We start from the raw sequence: 19,837 nt of genomic DNA, 5'->3' as shown, positions 1-19,837 counted from the left end.
TGTGTGACTTTGGGCAAGCCACTTAACTTCTCTGGGCCTCAGTTACCTCATCAGTAAAATGGGGATGAAGACTATGAGCCCCCCCACCATGGGACAACCTGATCACCTTGTAACCTCCCCAGCGCTTAGAACGGTGCTTTGCACATAGTAAGCGCTTGATAAAATGTCATTATTATTATTATTATTATGGTAAGCACTCAATAAAAAGAACTTAATGAATGAATGAGGGGCCAGTGTGCGAATGAGCAGGCACTCCTGGGTCTGGGGTTCGGGGAGCAGAGGAGAACAAGAGCTCCTGGTTTTGGGGCAGGGAAAGCAGCAAAAGAGCAGGTGTTCCTGGTTCAGGAGTCAGAGGGCGGGGAAAGCAGATGCTTGTGATTTGGAGGGGGCAGAAGAGTGGTGGAGCAGGTTTAGGGGTGGGGGAAGGCGGGTGCTCAGAAGAGTGGTGGAGCAGGTTTTCAGGGGGGAAGGCGGGTGCTCATGATTTGAGGGGCAGGAAAGCGGTGGAGAGCAGGGACCCCTGGTTTGGGGGTGATGAGCAGGCACTCATTTTTTGCGGGTGGGAGACTGGTGGGGAGCAGGAGTTCCTGGTTTGGGGGCGGGAGAGTGGCGGAGAACAGAAGCTCCCGGTTTGGGGGAGGTGGAAGAGCAAGTACTTCTGATTTGGGGGTGGGGAAGTGGTAGAGAGCAGGAGCTCCTAGTTTGGGGGTTGAGGAGAGCAGATGTTTGTGGTCTCAGGGAGGGGAAGTGGCAGAGAGCAGGCACTCCTGGTCTGGGGGTGGGGAATAATAATAATAATGATGGTATTTGTTAGGCGCTTACTATGTGCAAAGCACTGTTCTAAGCGCTGGGGAGATACAAGGTGATCAGGTTGCCCCACGGGGGGCTCACAGTCTTAATCCCCATTTTACAGATGAGGGAACTGAGGCCCAGAGAAGTGACTTGCCCAAAGTCACACAGCTGACAACTGGCAGAACCGGGATTTGAACCCATGACCTCTGACTCCAAAGCCCGTGCTCTTTCCACTGAGCCACGCAGCTTCTGAGATGCTCCTGGCTTGGGGGCAGGAAAGAACCACAGAGAGCAGGCACTCCTGGTTTGAGGGTGGGAAAAAGCAGGCGCTCCTGATTTGGGGATGGGGGAGAGTGGTTCTGCTTTCCAAGTGCTTGGTACAGTGCCCTGCACACGGTAAATGCTCAATAAATACAACAGAATGAATGAATGAATGAATGGTGGAGAGCAGGCACTCCTGGTTTAGGGGTGGGGGAGAGCAGGTGCTCATGATTTGGGGATAGAGGAGTAGCAGAGAGCAGGAGCTCCTGGTTTGGGGGTGGGGAAGAGCAGGAGCTCCTGATTTAGGGGACAGAGAGAGCGGTGGAGGGCAAGCACCACTTGGGACTCTCCCACGATCACATGGCGGGCCAGTAGGCAGACAGATTAAAACTCAGGTCCCTTGATGATCAGTTCCACATTTTTTCAGTAGCCCTCACTGCCTCCTCATACTCTCCTTCTCTCTTCAGAGTCAAGCAGAGGGATACCCATTCCCATTCCTAGCTTGGGCAGTGGCTAGCGAGTGGCAGGCAATCTGCGACAAGTCAAAACTCACCCGTGCTGGGCAGCAGCAGCATGGGAGAGAGTCGAGCACGGAGACTTTACTGCACGGAACGGCAATGGTGAACCAGACTGTGAGCCCACTGCTGGGTAGGGACTGTCTCTATATGTTGCCAATTTGTACTTCCCAAGCGCTTAGTACAGTGCTCTGCACATAGTAAGCGCTCAATAAATACGATTGATGATGATGATGAAAACCCTGTGGCTAACTACCAGAACGACAGCGGATGGAGAGTGGGGCGTTCTGGGAGAGAGGTGTCCGAGGTGTCGCTATGGTCGGAAACGACTCGCCAACTTGTACTTCCCAAGCGCTTAGTACCGTGCTCTGCACACAGTAAGCACTCAATAAATACGATTGACTGATTGATTGATTGACTCGACAGCATAAGACAAGGCTCTCCCAGGAGCTTAGTACAGTGATCCGCACACTTTAAGAGCTCAGTAAATATGGCTGATTGATTACATACTTGGCAAATCTTTTTCTCCCATCCTCTACAGTGAAGAATGAGGAACTTATGACAGTTTCCATTTTGGTGAAGAGCAAACGGGTATGAGGAGGTAAATGTGACTGACTGAAGGAACATGGTTAGGGAATGTGGCAGGAACCGGGTCAGCTTGAATCACTGAAGGAGCTCGTCTGGGTCAGAGGTCCTGAGAGTCAATCAACCCAACCAACCTAATTATTAGGCACTCCCCATGCTTACCATCCCAAAGGAGGTTCGGTGGAAAGGGACACATGAAAAACAAGACAAGGTCATCATTGGAGAAGCAGCATGACTTAGTGGATAGAGCACAGGCCTGAGAATCAGAAGGATCTGGGTTCTAGTCCCGACTTTGCCACGGGTCTGCTGTGTGACCTTGGGCGATTCACTTCACTTCTCTGTGCCTCAGTTACCTCACCTGTAAAAAACAGGGATTAAGACTATGAGCCCAATGTGGGACAGGGACTGTTGTCCAACCTGTTAAACTTGTATCTACCTCAACGCTTAGAACAGTGCTTGGCACATAGTGATTAAGAAGTGCCATAATTATCACTATCATTATGATAATAATAATCATCATCATTATTATACTAATTATTATTATTAAAGAAGGCTTAGTGGAGGAGTTATGCTTTTAAATGATGCTTTTAGTTATGCATTCGGATGACAGTGGGATGACGGCAGACTTGGAGCAGGGGAAGGGAAAGCCCCAAATGGCCGGTGTCAATCTTACACCATCACTCCCAGGATGGATTCTGCAGCTGGGCTGAAGGTCTGCGGTGCCAAAATGGTCATCTGTACTGTCACAGCCCAGCCCGGGATAGACCTCGGGGTGAGAACCAATGGGTCTCTCCAAGCAAAGATAATCAGAGTCCCTTGAATCCACCACTTTTCCCTGAAATGGGAAATTAATAAATGCTATTAATAAGTACTACTGAGAAGCCGTGTGGCCTAACGGAGAGAGCACAGGCCTGGACGCAAGAGGACCTGGGTACTAATTTGGTTCTGCCGCTTGCCTGCTGTGTGACGTCAGGCAAATCACTAAACCTTGTGGTGCCTCAGTTTCCTCATCTGTAAAATGGGGATTAAATACTTGTAATAATAATAATAATAATGGTACTTGTTATGCATTTACTATGTGCCAAGCACTGTTCTAAGCGCTGGGGTAGATACAAGATAACCAAGTTGGGCACAGTCCCAGTCCCACGTAGGGATCACACTCATCCCCATTTTACAGATGAGGTAACCAAAGCAAAGAGAAGTTAAGCGAATTGCCCAAGGTCACACAGCAGGCTTGTGGCGGAGCCGGAATTAGAACCCATGTTCTTCTGACTTCCAGGCGCCCGTGCTCTAACCACTAAGCCATGCTGCTGCTGCTGCTACTACCTTCCCCTTAGATTCTGAGCCCCTTGTGGCAAAGGGATTGTGTCCAACCTGCTCATCTTATATCTGCAGAGAAGCACCGTGGCTCAGTGGAAAGAGCACGGGCTTTGGAGTCAGAGGTCCTGGGTTCGAATCCCGGCTCCACCACTTGTCAGCTGGGTGACTTTGGGTAAGTCACTTCACTTCTCTGGGCCTCAGTTCCCTCATCTGTAAAATGGGGATTAAGTCTCCCCCTTCTAGACTGTGAAGCCGCTGCTGGGTAGGGACCATCTCTATATGTTGCGAACTTGTACTTCCCAAGCGCTTAGTACAGTGTTCTGCACACAGTAAGTGCTCAATAAATACGATTGATTGATTGATACTCCAGTGCTTAACACACAGAAAGCACTCAACGTGTATCACAATTATTACTATTGCTACTTTTGGAACACAAACTTCTTTACTTTCTTCAGTGGCTACTTTTGGAACACAAACTTCTTTACTTTCTTCAGTGGCTATCTGCACCCAGGAGATGTTCAACCAAAGCTACTGATTGATCAGTCTATCAGTGGTATTTACTGAGCATTTACTATGTGAAAGGAATTGTGCTAAGTGCTTGGGAGAGTACAATACAGCAGAATTAGTGGGCACATTCCCTGTCCACAATGAGTTTGCAGTCAAGAGGGGGAGAATGAACAGATGAAACATTCCCCATAAATGTAGCTGGCCCCTTACTGAATGCATGAAATGGTTGGTAGGAGTGCTTGCAGGTTTCCTGAATCTGGGGTCAGATTTATGGCTCACCTAAGGGCTAGAAGGAGGAACTGTATCTGCTTGCCTCCCTTTTCCCATCCTTCTGCCCATTTAAGCCTCCTTGACACATCCCTCTCCTGGATCTGTTGCCTTCTGATCTGAAGTTTCCATTCTCATTATTCATTCATTCATTCAATCGTATTTATTGAGCGCTTACTGTGTGCAGAGCACTGCACTAAGCGCTTGGGAAGTACAAGTTGGCAACATAGTCATATGTTTTGAGTGTTCACTGCACGGCCTACTGGGTAAACGTAGGCCTAGGAGTCAGAAGGACCTGGGTTCTAATCCAGGCTCCGCCACTTGTCTGCTATGTCACAACTTCTTTGCACTTCAGTTATCTCATCTGTAAAATGGAGACTAAGACCGTGAGCCCCGTATGGGACAGGGTCTCTGTCCGACCTGATTTGCTTGTATCCATTCCAGCACTTAGTACAGTGCCCGGCACACAGTAAGCACTTAGATACCACAATTATTATTAGTATTATTATTAGGTGCAGAGTATTGTACTAAGAAGTTGGGAGAGTACAAAATAACAGAATTGGCAGACAGGTTCCCTGCCCAAAGGGGAAGACAGACATGAATGCAAATAAAGTAGGGCCATATAAATAAATGCTGTGGGGCTGAGGGAGGGGTACAAATCCAAGTGCAAGAACGGTGCAGGAGGGAGTGGGAGAAAAAGAAATGAGGTTAGTAGGGGAAGGCCTCTTATTGTTAAACACTCCATTTTTCACCTCCGCTTTTCTCCCGGCCTCTTTCCTACACCTCTCCCTCCCAAGGGACTGAGGAAGCCACCTGCTCCCTTTCTCCTTGCCCTTCTCGCCCTTCTTTCTGCTCGAGGCATTGTCCAATAGCCCTGGAATGATTCTTTCCCTCAGCAGCTGGAGAGCTTCGCCCTCCTCAGGGCGCCCAGACTTGCAAAGGGGAAAGTCAGTCAGGCAGAATATGTTGCAATCTCGAGAAATATTTTGCAAGGCTTATTCCTCCAAAGTCTCACAAACCCCCCAAAAAACTCTCAAGAAGGAGTCAGGAGGTCACCCTGGCCCTGTGGTATTAAAACCCCGGGGGTCCTGAGGGAAGGAGCAACCCAGAATCCAAGGGTATTTCTGATTTCTAAAGGGGAGAATTGGGAGAACAATGAAACCTGGTTCTGGAGAAATCCTGACTAAGCCACCTCCCTCTTCACCTCCGGATTCTGATTCTGTGGGCCAAGATTTCCCCAGAGAGCCCAGCTCCCTCTCTGACACTATCCTGGCTCATAGTCAGAAGGGATCTTTTCTGGTTTGTTTCTTTTTTTCCTTTCCCTAGCCTGGACGCAGACACCAATGATAAAGGGGAAGGCTGGCCATAGCCTATTTCTGTCCTCTAAGTAGATGTCCCTAAATGTTCCTAGGACCCTGAGGCAAAGTGTTAAGACAAAAGAAACCATCTTCATAAAAGGAATATCAGCACTGCTGTTTTTAGAAAACCTACCATAACCAGAGCACAGAACGAGCTGTTTGGGACTCTATGAAAGAAGTCAGAGACACAGTCCCTGCCCCTGAGGAGCTTACAATCTAATGGGGAAGGCAGGCAGATACAAACCGCAAACATACCATAAAGAGCACAGATCTGGGAATCAGAATACCTGGGTTTTTAACACTTGGACAAGTCTCAACTTCCCTGGGCTCCATTTCCTCATCTGTAAAATGGGGATTCAATTTACCTGTTCTCCTACTTAGGCCGTGAGGCCCACTTGGCACAGGGACTATGTCTGGCCTGATTATCTTATATCTACTCCAGTGTTTAGTTCAGTGCTCGGCACAGAGTAAGCACTTAAACACCACAAGTATTATTACTATTATTAACAGGAGTGAGAGTATGGATCTGTGACAAAAATAAAAAGAAAGAAAATCAAATAAACAGATTAAAAGAGATTCATGTTAGCAGTGAGCAGGATGACATGTCCAGAGAGAGGAGGTTAGTCAGGGAGGCTTCGTGGAAGAAGTACCTTTCCAGGATGCTTAGAAGTTGTCGGAGAGAGATTATAATAATGGTGGTATTTGTTTAGCACTTACTATGTGCCAGGAACTGTATTAAGCACACCTAAGCAAATCCAGTTGGACAAAGTCCCTGTCCCATGTGGGCTCACAGTCTTAAGACGCAGCGTGGCTCAGTGGAAAGAGCATAGACTTTGGAGTCAGAGGTCATGGGTTCAAATACCGGTTCCGCCAATTGTCAGCTGTGTGACTTTGGGCAAATCACTTCACTTCTCTGTGTCTCAGTTACCTCATCTGTAAAATGGGGATTAAGACTGTGAGCCCCCCGTGGGACAACCTGATCACTCTGTTCATTCATTCATTCAATCATATTTATTGAGCGCTTACTGTGTGCAGAGCACTGTACTAAGTGCTTGGGAAGTACAAGTTGGCAACACATAGAGATGGTCCCTACCCAACAGTGGGCTCATGGTCTAGAAGGGACTTTGTAACCTCCCAGCGCTTAGAACAGTGCTTTGCACATAGTAAGCGCTTAATAAATGCCATTATTATTATTATTATTATAATCTCCATTTTGCTTATGAGGTAACAGGCACAGAGGAGTAAAGTGACTTGCCCAAGGTCACAAACATTCATCCAATTGCATTTATTGAGAGTCTATTGTGCGCAGAGCACTGTACTAAGCAATTGGGACAGTACAATACAACAACCAACAGACACATTCCCTACCCACAATGACCTTACGATCTAGAAGCAGAGACAGACATTAATATAAATACAGCATACTTTTACACTGGACATATTGGTAGATCCAGTATAAAGTCACACAGCAGACAGGTGGTAGAGCGGGGATTAGAACCCAGGTCCTTCTAACTTCCAGGCCCGGGCTTTGTCCACTAGGCCACACTGCTTCTCTAAGGTGATCTGGCAGATCTGCTGGGAGAACGAGTTCCTGGCACAGGGAAGAGCACGGCTGGTGAGCTGGAGGCAGGAGGGATTACTGGCTTGGAAGGACTGAAGAGGGCCAGTTGGGAAAGGGAGAGGAGAGGTAAGAACAAAAAGGAAAAGAAGGAGGAGAGGACGAGGGAGAGAAAGGGGGAGAAGGAGGAGAGAGCTGGTGGCAAAGTTGGCCACTTCTCAATGCCTTCTTTGGGGCAGAGATCTCTTCTTTGGAGACTTTACAGAATGATGGGAGCATCCTCCAGCCAACTCCATGACCGATGGTGAAAGCTGCCGTCGGCCTTGGCTTCTCCCCCAGCATTCCTGCTCCTGCCCATCTGAGGGCTGTTATCATTAACGCTAAGGCAGGAAGGGACACTACTTGGAGACTCGGTGTTCAGTGGGCACTCCGATTACCCAGTTCCTGCTTCTTCTCCTCCTGATTCAGGCAGCACCAACAAGATTTGCCCATCCGCCAAGCTAGCTCTCTTCCTCCCTTCAAGGCCCTACTGAGAGCTCACCTCCTCCAGGAGGCCTTTCCAGACTGAGCCCCTTCCTTCCTCTCCCCCTCGTCCCCCCTCTCTATCTCTCCCATCTTTCCTCCTTCCCTTCCCCACAGCACCTGTATGTATGTATATATGTTTGTAGATATTTATTACTCTATTTATTTATCTTACTTGTACATATCTATTCTATTTATTTTATTTTGTTAGTATGTTTGGTTTTGTTCTCTGTCTCCCCCTTCCAGACTGTGAGCCCACTGTTGGGTAGAGACTGTCTCTATGTGTTGCCGACTTGTACTTCCCAAGCGCTTAGTACAATGTTCTGCACAGAGTAAGCACTCAATAAATACGATTGATTGATTGATTGATTGACCCTTGGTGTCTGAAAGGCCCACGCTGGGAGGCAGGGCTCACCCCAGACAGGTGCTGGGCCCGACATCATCATCATCATCATCATCATCATCATCATCGTTATCGTCAACAGCACTCAACATCATTATCATCAACAGCACCTTACTGGGTGACCTGGCAACATATAACAGAAGGGACAGACTCTTACCAGCAGTGACACTGCTATATGCCCAAACAGACATAGCGATAGGAGTAATAATAATAATCATTATATTTTGTTAAACCCTTACTATGTGTCAAGGACTGTTCTAAGCACTGGGGTAGATCCAAGTTAAATAGGTCGGACATGGTCCCTGTCCCACATGGGGTTCACGGACCAAATAGGAGGGAGAACAGGTACTGAATCCCCATTTTACAGTTGAGGAAAACTTGACACTGAAAAGTTAAGTGACTTGGCCAAGGTCACAGGGCAGAGAAGTGGCATAGCCGGGATTAGAACCCAGGTTCTCTGATTCCCGGGCTTGTGTTCTTTCTACCAGGCCAGGCTTTTCCCTAAGGGTACAAGGCTACAAGGAGTACACGGATAACAGCGATAACCAGAAGGCAATATTCTGCACGGAAGGGGAGGAAGGAAGAAGGAAAGAAGTGTGGGGACGAAGACTGAAAGGAACTAAACATATTATGTTGCCTGGAACCACCAGCCAGATTTTTTTTTTTTTAGGGACCGTCTCTATATGTTGCCGATTTGTACTTCCCAAAGCTCTTAGTACAGTGCTCTGCACACAGTAAGCGCTCAATAAATACGACTGAATGAATGAACGATTGACTGACTGACTATTCTCCATCTACACCCACTCCCTTGAAGAACTCATTCACTCCCATGGCTTCAATTACCACCTCTATGAGAATGATTCCCAAATCTGCATCTGCAGCCCTGATGTGTCTCCTCTGCAATCTCACATTTCCTCCTGCCTTCGGGACATCTCTACCTGGATGTCCCACTGACACATCGAGCTAAACATGTCCAAAACAGAACTCCTCGGCTTCCCATCCAAGTCCCGTGTTCTCCCTGTCTTTCCCATCATTGTAGACAACATCACTCTCCTCCCTATTTCACGAGCCCGTAACCTTGGCATTATCCTCGACTCATCTCCCTCACACAACCCACATATTCAATCTGTCACTAAATCCTGTCAGTTCTACCTTCGCAACATCGCTAAAATCCACCCTTTCCTCTCTATCCAAACTGCTTCTAGACTGTGAGCCCATTGTTGGATAGGGACTGTCTCTATATGTTGCCCATTTGTACTTCCCTAGTGCTTAGTACAGTGCTCTGCACACAGTAAGTGCTCAATAAATAGGACTGAATGAATGAATGCTCTATGCTGTTCTAAGCACTTATCATATCGCACCTTAACTAATGCATCAGCTTCCTCACTGACCTCCCCACGTCCTGTTTCTCCCCACTCCAATCCATGCTTCACTCTGCTGCCCAGATCATTTTTCTACAAAAAGTTCAGTCCTTGTTTTCCCACTCCTCAAGAACCTCCAGGGGTTGCCCATTCAGCTCCACATCATCCTCATCATCAGTGGTTATTTATTTGGGGCTTACTGTGTGCAGAGCACAGCAGCATGGCTCAGTGGAAAGAGCCCGGGCTTTGGAGTCAGAGGGCGTGGGTTCAAATCCCGGCTCCGCCACTTGTCAGCTGTGTGACTTTGGGCAAGTCACTTCACTTCTCTGGGCCTCAGTTACCTCATCTATAAAATGGGGATTAAGACTGTGAGCCCCGCTTGGGACAACCTGATTACCTTGTAACCTCCCCAGCGCTTAGAACAGTGCTTTGCACATAGTAAGCGCTTAATAAATTTCATCATTATTATTATTCCCGAGCACTTGGGACAGTACAACATTACTGAGTTGGTGGACACATTCCCTGTCCACAGAGCTTAGAGTCTAAAAGAGGAGACAGATATTAATATGAACAATATATAATTTATAGATAGGTACGTAAGTGTTGTGGGGTTGAGGATGGGGCAAATATCAAATTCCCAAAGGTTACATCCAAGTCAACAGATGACCCAGGAGGGAAAGCGAGCCAAGGAAGAGAGGCATCGGCCTCTTTCCTGACTTTGTTGCTCCCGTCTCTCACCACTTCAATCCACAATTCACTCTTTTGCCTGGATCATTTTTCTAAAAAAAAAAAAAAAAAAAAAAAACAAACAAAAAAAAGTTCAGTCCATGTCTCCCCACTCCCAAGAACCTCCAGTGTTTGCCCATCAAACAGAAACCCCTTATGACTGGCTTTCAATCTCCTTGTCCCCTCCTATCTCACCTTGCTGACTTACTACTAATAATAATAATAATGATAGCATTTATTAAGCGCTTACTATGTGCAAAGCACTGTTCTAAGCGCTGGAACCCAGCCCCGCATACTTTGCCCCTCAGTGCCAGCTGGCTCGCTGGGCACCATCTTGCTATCTCACCGCCAACCCTTTGCCCACAACCTCCGTCTAACCTGAAACTCCCTTCCCCTCTATATATGCCAGACCACCACTCTCCACACTTTCAAAGTCTTTCTGAAATCACGCCTCCCCCACGAGGCTTTCCCTGATTAAACCCCCTTTTCCCCTACAATCTCTCCCTTTTATGTTACCTATGCAGTTAGATCTGTTCACTTTAGGCACTTGATCAATCAATCAATCGTATTTATTGAGCACTTACTGTGTGCAGAGCATTGTACTAAGCGCTTGGGAAGTACAAGTCGGCAACACATAGAGACAGTCCCTACCCAACAGCGGGCTCACAGTCTAGATATTCACCCTGCCCTTATCCCCACAACGCTTACGTACATATCCGTAATTTATTTATATTAACGCCTGTCTTCCCCTCAAGGCTGTAGGCTCTCTGGGGGCAGGGAGAGTCTCTTCCGACTTTGTTGTATTGTACTATTCCAAGCGCTTAGTTCAATGCTCTGCACACAGTAAGCACTCAATAAATACTACTCATTGATTGACTAGTGACCTCCTCAAATCTTAACTAAATAAGGCAAAAACTGAACTCCTTATCTTTATTTCTGAAGCGAATTCACCTACTTCTCCATCACAGTCAGCACCACTACCACATAATAATAATAATGGTATTTCATTCAATCGTATTTATTGAGCACTTACTGTGAGCACTGTACTAAGTGCTTGGGAAGTACAAGTTGGCAACATATAGAGACGGTCCCTACCCAATAACGGGCTCCCAGTCTACAGTGCTCTGCACACGTTAAGCGCTCAATAAATACGATTGAATGAATAGAAGGGGGAGACAGAGAACAAAACAAAACATGTGGACAGGTGTCAAGTCAACAGAATAAATAGAAATAACGCTAGATGCACATCATTGACAAAATACACAGAATAGTACTTAAGTGCCTACTATGTGCCAAGCACTATTCTACTCATTCATTCAATCGTATTTACTGTGCGCTTACCGTGTGCAGAGCACGATACTAAGCGCTTGGAAAGTACACTACAATAAACAGTGACAGTCCCTGCCCATCACGAGCTCACAGTCCGTAGGAGAAACTGCATGATGTAGTAGATAGAACACGGGCTTGGGAATCAGAAGGGCCTGGGCTCCGGGCCCAGCTCCGCCACTTGTCTGCTGTGTGACTTGGGCAAATCGCTTTAACTTCTCTGTGCCTCAGTTCCCTCATCTGTAAAAAATGGGGAATAAGACCGTGAGTCCCATGTAGAACACGGACTGTTCCAAACTGAATACCTTGTATCTACCCCATTGCTTAGAACAATGCCTGGCACACAATAAGCTCTTAACAAATATCATAAAATAATACCACATTCCCTGCCCTAGAACTTCACAACCCTGGAGTTACGGGAACAGATCTCCTGCATCCAACCTCTGTCTAAACTCTGCAGATGTTTCCGCTCCAATATTTCCCAGATGCTCTCCTTCTTTTCCACTCTTCTAGCTGTCACCACGATTACCAACCATCACCTGGATCCAAGAGCTTGTCACCTTCTGCTGAACGCTCCCACTGGAGCCTCCCTTACGGGTCTCATTGCCTCCAGCCTCTTCCCGCATCAGTCTAAGCTACCAGCTGTTGTCCGGATCTTATTTATTTATGTTAATATCTACCTCCTCATCTAGACTGTAAACTCACTGTGGGCAGGAAATGTACCTGCTTGTTATACTGTACTCTCCCATGCACTTACTACAGTGCTCTGCACACAGTAGGTGCTCAATAAATACGACTGAATGAATAAATCATCTTCCTAAAATGCTGACCAGAACATATCACTCTGCTCTTCAGAACCCCCAAACGCTATCCATTTCCCTGTTTATCAAACAGAAACTCTTGACTATTAATTCTGTTGTATTCTCGCAGGTGCTTGGTACAGTGCGCTGCACATAGTAAGTGCTGAATAAATATCAGTTTTTTGATTGACTGAACTCAAGGAGCTGGCCAGCTCACTCTTTCCTAACTATAGTTGCTCTTTGCTCCCCTCGCGCTGATCTTCTAACTCTTCTTTCCCTGTGACTCTCCCATCTCTGGCCCATTGTAAATCCAATGCTTAGAACAGTGCTTTGCACACAGTAAGCACTTAATAGATGCCATTAAAAAAAAATCCCTCCCTCAGCCTGGAACTCCCTCCCCCTTAACTCCACCAGACCCTGCTCCTCTCTACCCTTTAAAGCCCTCCTGAAATCCCAACTCCTCCAAAGGAAATGTGCACCAACTAACCCCGCTGTTCCAACTAGGCCATCCCACTGGCTTCCCGCTACACTTGTGCCTACTACAGTACCTGGCGCATAATAAGCGCTTAACAAATACCACAAGTACTACTATTATTATTATTATCGATTTTTCTATTCCACCGGTTAATTTATATTTGGGTCTACTTTGGAGATGACCGGTCACAGCTGTTTTCCCTCATGCCCACAATGAACTTATAATATCTATAATATGAGAAGCTTCCCAAGCTTTCCACGCTGCTTACAGAAGCAGCATGGCTCAGTGGAAAGAGCCCAGGTTTTGGAATCAGAGGTCATGGGTTCCAATCCCCGCTCCGCCACTTGTCAGCTGTGTGACTTTGGGCAAGTCACTTCACTTCTCTGTGCCTCAGTTACCTCATCTGTAAAACAGGGATTAAGACTGTGAGCCCCAAGTGGGACAACCTGATCACCCTGTATCCTCCCCAGTGCTTAGAACAGTGCTTTGCACATAGTAAGCGCTTAAACGCCATCATTATTTACTCACATCTGTTTCTGCCTGTTTGCCCAATTAGATGCTAAACTCCCCAAAACACTTCATTCATTCATTCAATCGTATGTATTGAGCGCTTACTGTGTGCAGAGCACTGTACTAAGCACTTGGAAAGTGCAAGTTGGCAACATATAGAGACGGTCCCTATCCAACAACAGGCTCACAGTCTAGAAGGGGGAGACAGACAACAAAACAAAACATGTGGACAGGTGTCAAGTCATCAGAATAGAGATAAAGCTACATGTACATCATTAAAAAAAATAGAATAGTAAATATGTACAAGTAAAATAGAGTAATAAATCTGTACAAACATATATACAGGTGCTGTGGGGAGGGGAAGGAGGTAGGGTGGGGGGGATGGGGAGGAGGAGAGGCTTTTAGACTGTGAGCCCACTGTTGGGTAGGGACTGTCTCTGTTATGTTGCCAACTTGAACTTCCCAAGCGCTTAGTACAGTGCTCTGCACACAGTAAGCGCTCAATAAATACGATTGATGATGAGGAGGAGGAGGAGGAGAGGAAAAGGGGGACCATGGACCACGGACCATGTCTTCTATATATATGGCAGTCTCTCAAGTACCCAGGAAATACTGATGACCGTAAGCATTCTGCAGGGGATGGGGTGCTTAGGGGGTACACACTTCTGTGATGGGCGACACAGAAGGGAGGCAAAATAGGGTGGGGACATGAGGTTATAGTCAGGGAAGGGTTTCCTGGAGGAGATACGACCTTAGTGAGGCTTGGAAGATGGGCAGAGTGATGGTCTGGTGGATATAAAAGAGGCGGAAGTTCCAGACAGGAGAGAGGACATGAGCGAGGGGTCGTCGGCGAGAGAGACGGGATCGAGGCACAGTAAGTAGGCCGATGCTAGAGGAGTGAAGTGTGTGGGTTAAGTTGCAGTGGGAGAGGAATGACGGTAAGTGGGAGGGAGAGAGCTGATCGAGTGCCTTAAAGCCGATAGTGAGGAATTTCGCCTTGATACCGTCGACGGGGTTATTTTAAGAGTGAGGAAGATGTTTTGAGGAACGGGGAAGATGTGCGCAGTACGATTTTTTGTAGATAAACGATCCAAGCAAGTGTAATGATGAGAATAATAATAACAGTGATATTTGTTAAGGGCTTTGAACTAAACACTGTCACAGGTATGAGATAAGCAGATCGCCCACAGTCCTGATCCCACCCGGGAGCTCATAGTCTAAGGGAAGGGTTGATAATTCCCAGGGAAGCAGGTTTCCCTCTTCGCTCCCCAGGGGAATAAGTCCCAGGGGACTGCCCATGGGGAACAGATCACATCTGGAGCATGGAGTTCGGGCCTGCTGCCCGGCTGGGCCCGGGAAACCCACAGTGTCCCACAGAAGGAGAGGAGCATGGCCTAGTGGATTGAGCCCGGGCCTGGGAGACAGAAGGACTCTTATTACTCTATTTATTTTACTTGTATATATTTACTATTCCATTTATTTTGTTAATGATGGGCATCATCATCATCATCATCAATCGTATTTATTGAGCGCTTACTATGTGCAGGGCACTGTACTAAGCGCTTGGGAAGTACAAATTGGCAACATATAGAGACAGTCCCTACCCAACAGTGGGCTCACAGTCTAAAAGGGGGAGACAGAGAACAAAACCAAACATACTAACAAAATAAACTAAATAGACTAGATATGTACAAGTAAAATAGAGTAATAAATATGTACAAACATATATACATATATACAGGTGCTGTGGGGAAGGGAAGGAGGTAAGATGGGGGGGATGGAGAGGGGGGCGAGGGGGGAGAGGAAGGAAGGGGCTCAGTCTGGGAAGGCCTCCTGGAGGAGGTGAGCTCTCAGCAGGGCCTTGAAGGCAGGAAGAGAGCTAGCTTGGCGGAGGGGCAGAGGGAGGGCATTCCAGGCCCGGGGGATGACGTGGGCCGGGGGTCGATGGCGGGACAGGCGAGAGCGAGGTACGGTGAGGAGATTCGCGGCAGAGGAGCGGAGGGTGCAGGGTGGGCTGGAGAAGGAGAGAAGGGAGGTGAGGTAGGAGGGGGCGAGGGGATGGACAGCCTTGAAGCCCAGGGTGAGGAGTTTCTGCCTGATGCGCAGATTGATTGGTAGCCACTGGAGATTTTTGAGGAGGGGAGTGATATGCCCAGAGCGTTTCTGGACAAAGATAATCCGGGCAGCAGCATGAAGTATGGATTGAAGTGGAGAGAGACACGAGGATGGGAGATCAGAGAGAAGGCTGATGCAGGCTAGCTTTATTCTAGCTTTATCTCTATTTATTCTGATGACTTGACACCTGTCCACGAGTTTTTTGTTGCCTGTCTCCCCCTTTTAGACTGTGAGCCCACTGTTGGGTAGGGACCGTCTCTACATGTTGCCGACTTGTACTTCCCAAGCGCTTAGTGCAGTGCCCTGCACACAGTAAGCGCTCAATAAATACGACTGAATGAATGGAATGACTCCGCCACTTGTCTGCTGTGTGACCTGGGGCAAGTTACTTCACTTCCCTGGGCCACAGTTCCCTCATCTGAAAAATGGGGTTTGAGACTGTGAGCCCTTGGTGAGACAGCGACTATGTCTGACCTGAATAACTTGTATCTGCTTCAGTGCTTAGAACAGTGCTTGACACCCCCTCCCCACCCCCCCCGCCTTACCTCCTTCCCCTCCCCACAGCACCTGTATATATGTTTGCATGTATTTATTACTCTATTTTATTTGTACATATTTATTCTATTTATTTTGTTAATATGTTTGGTTTTGTTCTCTGTCTCCCCCTTCTAGACTGTGAGCCCAGTGTTGGGTAGGGACCGTCTCTATATGTTGCCAACTTGTACTTTCCAAGCGCTTAGTACAGTGCTCGCACACAGTAAGCGCTTAATAAATATGATTGAATAGGAATATGTATGTTTGTATGTATTTATCACTCTATTTTATTTGTACATATTTATTCTATTCATATTATTTTGTTAATATGTTTTGTTGTCTGTCTCCCCCTTCTAGACTGTGAGCCCACTGTTGGGTAGGGAGCGTCTCTATATGTTGCCAACTTATACTTCCCAAGTGCTTAATACAGTGCTCTGCACACAGTAAGCGCTCAATTAATACGATTGAATATGAATATGTTTGTATGGATTTATTACTCTATTTTATCTGTACATATTTATTCTATTTATTTTATTTTGTTAATATGTTTTGTTTTGTTGTCCGTCTCCCCGTTCTAGACTGCGAGCCCGCTGTTGGGTAGGGACCGTCTCTGTATGTTGCCAACTTGGACTTCCCAAGCGCTTAGTCCAGTGCTCTGCACACAGTAAGCGCTCAATAAATACGATTGAATGAATGAATGAAGTCAGGGTGATGGAGAAGGAAGGGGGAGAAGGGGGAAGAGAGCCTGTGGGGAGCAGGAGGAAGGGGCAGGGGAGTGGGGGAAGCCTGGAGGACCAAGAGGAGGAGGTGGCAAGGAAGCAGGGAGATCCTGGGGGATCAGAAGGAGGGAGAGGAGGGCAGGGGACAAGGGAAAGCCCGGGGGACCAGATGGAGGAGGAGGTAGGGGGCAGGTAAAGCCCGGAGGACCAGGAGGAAGAGGCGGCAAGGAAGCAGGGAGAGCCCAGGGACCAGAAGGAGGAGGAGGAGGAGGAGGAGGAGGGGGCAGGGGACCAGGGAAAGCACGGGGCACCAGGCGGAGGAGACAGCATGGCTCAGTGGAAAGAGCCCGGGCTTTGGAGTCAGAGGTCAAGGGTTCAAATCCCCCTTCCGCCAGTTGTCAGCTGGGTGACTTTGGGCGAGTCACTTCACTTCTCTGGGCCTCAGTTCCCTCATCTGGAAAATGGGGATGAAGACTGTGAGCCCCCCTTGGGACAACCTGATCACCTTGTAACCTTCCCAGCGCTTAGAACAGTGCTTGGCACAGAGTAAGTGCTTAATAAATGCCATCATTATTATTATTATTATGAGGAGGAGGTGGTAGGGGAGTGGGGAAAGCCCGGAGGACGAGGAGGAGGAGTCGGGAAAAGCCCGGGGGATCAGGAGGAGGAGGCGGCAAGAGGGGAGCGAGGAAAGCCCGGAGGACCAGGAGGAGGCGGCGGCAGGGGAGCAGGGAAAGCCCGGGGGATCAGAAGGAGGAGGCGGCAGGGAAAGCCCGGAGGACCAGGAGGAGGAAGGGGCAGGGGAGCAGGGAAAGCCCGGGGGATCAGGAGGAGGAGGCGGCGGCGGCAGGGAAAGCCCGGAGGACCGGCAGGAGGAGGCGGCGGCAGGGAAAGCCCGGAGGACCAGGAAGAGGCAGGGGAGCACGGAAAGCCCGGAGGACCGGGAGGAGGTGGCGGCGGCAGGGAAAGCCCGGGTGACCAGGGGGAGGAGGCGGCGGGGAAAGCCAGGAGGACCGGGAGGAGGAGGGGGCAGGGGGGCACGGAAAGCCCGGGGCACAGACCAGCAGCAGGAGGAGGAGGAGGAGGAGGAGGAGGAGGAGGGTCCGGGGCTCGGGGTCAGACGCCGCCGGGGGCAGGGAGGGAGGGAGGGGAGGCAGGAGGGCAGGCCGGCCGGGCGCGGCCCCGTCCGGCCGCCCGATGGCAAGGGGCGGAGGGGGCCCGGCCTGGGCGCAGCCGGTGCCGTGCCCGGGGAGGGCACCGGCGGGGGGCACCGGGGGGGGGGGCACCGGCCGGCCGGGACGGGGGCCTTATACCTTCCACCGCCATCCTGTCAGCGCCGCCCCGGCAGCCGCATCGCTCGGTGCCGGTGCCCGTGCCCCCGCCGGTGGTGATGCCGGTGGTGATGATGCCCGTGCCCCCGGCGGTGGTGATGCCCCGCTGCCCCCCGAACCAGCAGCCGAAGCCTCCCGAGCGGAGGCCCCGCCCCCTGGCCCGGGCCCGGGCCCGGGCCCGGACCGCCGCCGCACGGCAGGCTGGGACTTGTAGTCCGCGGCCCAGCGCCCAGCACCCCGCCGCCAGGGGGCGCTGCCACGGCCGCCGAGGCCGGGACAGCCGCGCCACAACTACAACTCCCGCGATGCAACGCGGCGGGGCGCTAGCTCTCCCTCCCCCGCCCTGCCCCTCCCTTTCCCTCCCCCGTCTCTCTCTCCCTCCCTGCTCTCCCTCTCTCTCCCTCCCTTCTCTCCCTCTCCCTCCCCCCCCTCTCTCTCCCTCCCTCTCTCCTCTCCCTCTCTCCCTCCCCCTATCCCTCTCAACCCTTCTCTCTCCCTCACCCTCTCCCTCTCCATCCTTCTCTCTCCCCCTCTCTCTCCCTATCCCTCTCAATCCTTCTCTCTCCCTCTCCCTCCCTCCTCCCCCCTTCTCTCCCTCTCCCTCTCAATCCTTCTCTCTCTCTCCCTCTCAATCCTTCTCTCTCCCCCTCCCTCCCTCTCCCTCTCAGTCCTTCTCTCTCCCCCCCATCTCTCCCTATCCCTCTCAATCCTTCTCTCCCTCTCCCTATCCCTCTCAATCCTTCTCTCACCGCCCCCCATCTCTCCCTCTCCCTCTCAATCCTTCTCTCTCCCTCCTCGTTCTCTCCCTCTCTCTCCCTCCCTTCCTCTCTCTCCCTATCTCTCCCTATCCCTCTCAATCCTTCTCTCCCTCTCCCTCTCCCCCTATCCCTCTCAATCCTTCTCTCGCCTCCCCCATCTCTCCCTCTCCCTCTCAATCCTTCTCTCTCCCCCCTCGTTCTCTCCCTCTCTCTCCCTCTCTCTCCCTCCCTCCCTTCCTCTCTCTCTCCCTCTCCCTCTCAATCCTTCTCTCTCCCCCTCCCTCCCTCTCCCTCTCAATCCTTCTCTCGCCCCCATCTCTCCCTCTCCCTCTCAATCCTTCTCTCGCCCCCATCTCTCCCTCTCCCTCTCAATCCTTCTCTCTCTCCCCCCTCTTTCTCTCCCTCTCTCCCTCCCTTCCTTCCTCTCTCTCTCTCTTTCTCTCTCCCCCCTCTCTCTCCCCCCCCCCCCCTCTCTCTCTCTCTCTCTATCCCCCCCCCCCCCCAGCAGAAGGGGACAGGTAGGGCCCGAAGCCCACCACCCCCTTCCCCCATACCCACCGCCCTCCAGCCTTGCTGGAAATAAATCATTAATAATAATGCGATTGGTTAAGCCCTTACTAGGTGCCAGGCACTGGACCAAGCGCTAGGGTGGATCCAAGCAAATTCATTCTTTCATCCATTCATTCTTTCAATAGTAGCTATTGAGCACTGACTGTGCGCAGAACATTTTTTTCAATCGTATTTATTGAGCGCTTACTGTGTGCCGAGCATCCTTTCAATCGCATTTATTGAGCGCTTACTGTGCACAGAACATTCATTCAATCGTGTTTATTAATAATGATAATAGTATTTGTTAAGCGCTTACTATGTGCCAAGCACTGTTCTAAGCGCTGGAAAGAGTACAAGGTAATCAGGTTGTCCCACGTGGGACTCACAATCCCCATTTTACAGATGAGGGAACTGAGTCACAGAGAAGTGAAGTGATTTGCCCAAAGTCACACAGCTGACAAGTGGCGGAGCCGGCATTAGAACCCATGACCTCTGACTCCCAAGCCCGGACTCTTTCCACTGAGCCACACTGTAAGTGCTTACTG

General features: G+C 49.6%; 1 protein-coding gene across 3 annotated transcripts in view; it reads right to left on the bottom strand.

The window, feature by feature from the left end:
• Positions 1–18,047, bottom strand: part of SAMD12 (sterile alpha motif domain containing 12) — a 281,125-nt gene extending 263,078 nt beyond the window's left edge. For all 3 annotated transcript variants that reach the window (XM_038745178.1, XM_038745175.1, XM_038745176.1), the window contains exon 1: positions 17,968–18,047. In XM_038745178.1, the coding sequence (XP_038601106.1) occupies positions 17,968–17,980 (13 nt within the window). In that variant the 5' untranslated portion in view covers positions 17,981–18,047. The remainder of the gene's footprint in view (positions 1–17,967) is intronic.
• Between the last annotated feature and the right edge of the window lie 1,790 nt (positions 18,048–19,837).

This window comes from Tachyglossus aculeatus, chromosome 4 (assembly GCF_015852505.1).
Source record: "Tachyglossus aculeatus isolate mTacAcu1 chromosome 4, mTacAcu1.pri, whole genome shotgun sequence".
Lineage (NCBI taxonomy): Eukaryota > Metazoa > Chordata > Mammalia > Monotremata > Tachyglossidae > Tachyglossus > Tachyglossus aculeatus.
The sequence above is the reverse complement of the archived record's forward strand: the minus strand, read 5'-3'. Positions and strand labels throughout refer to the sequence as shown.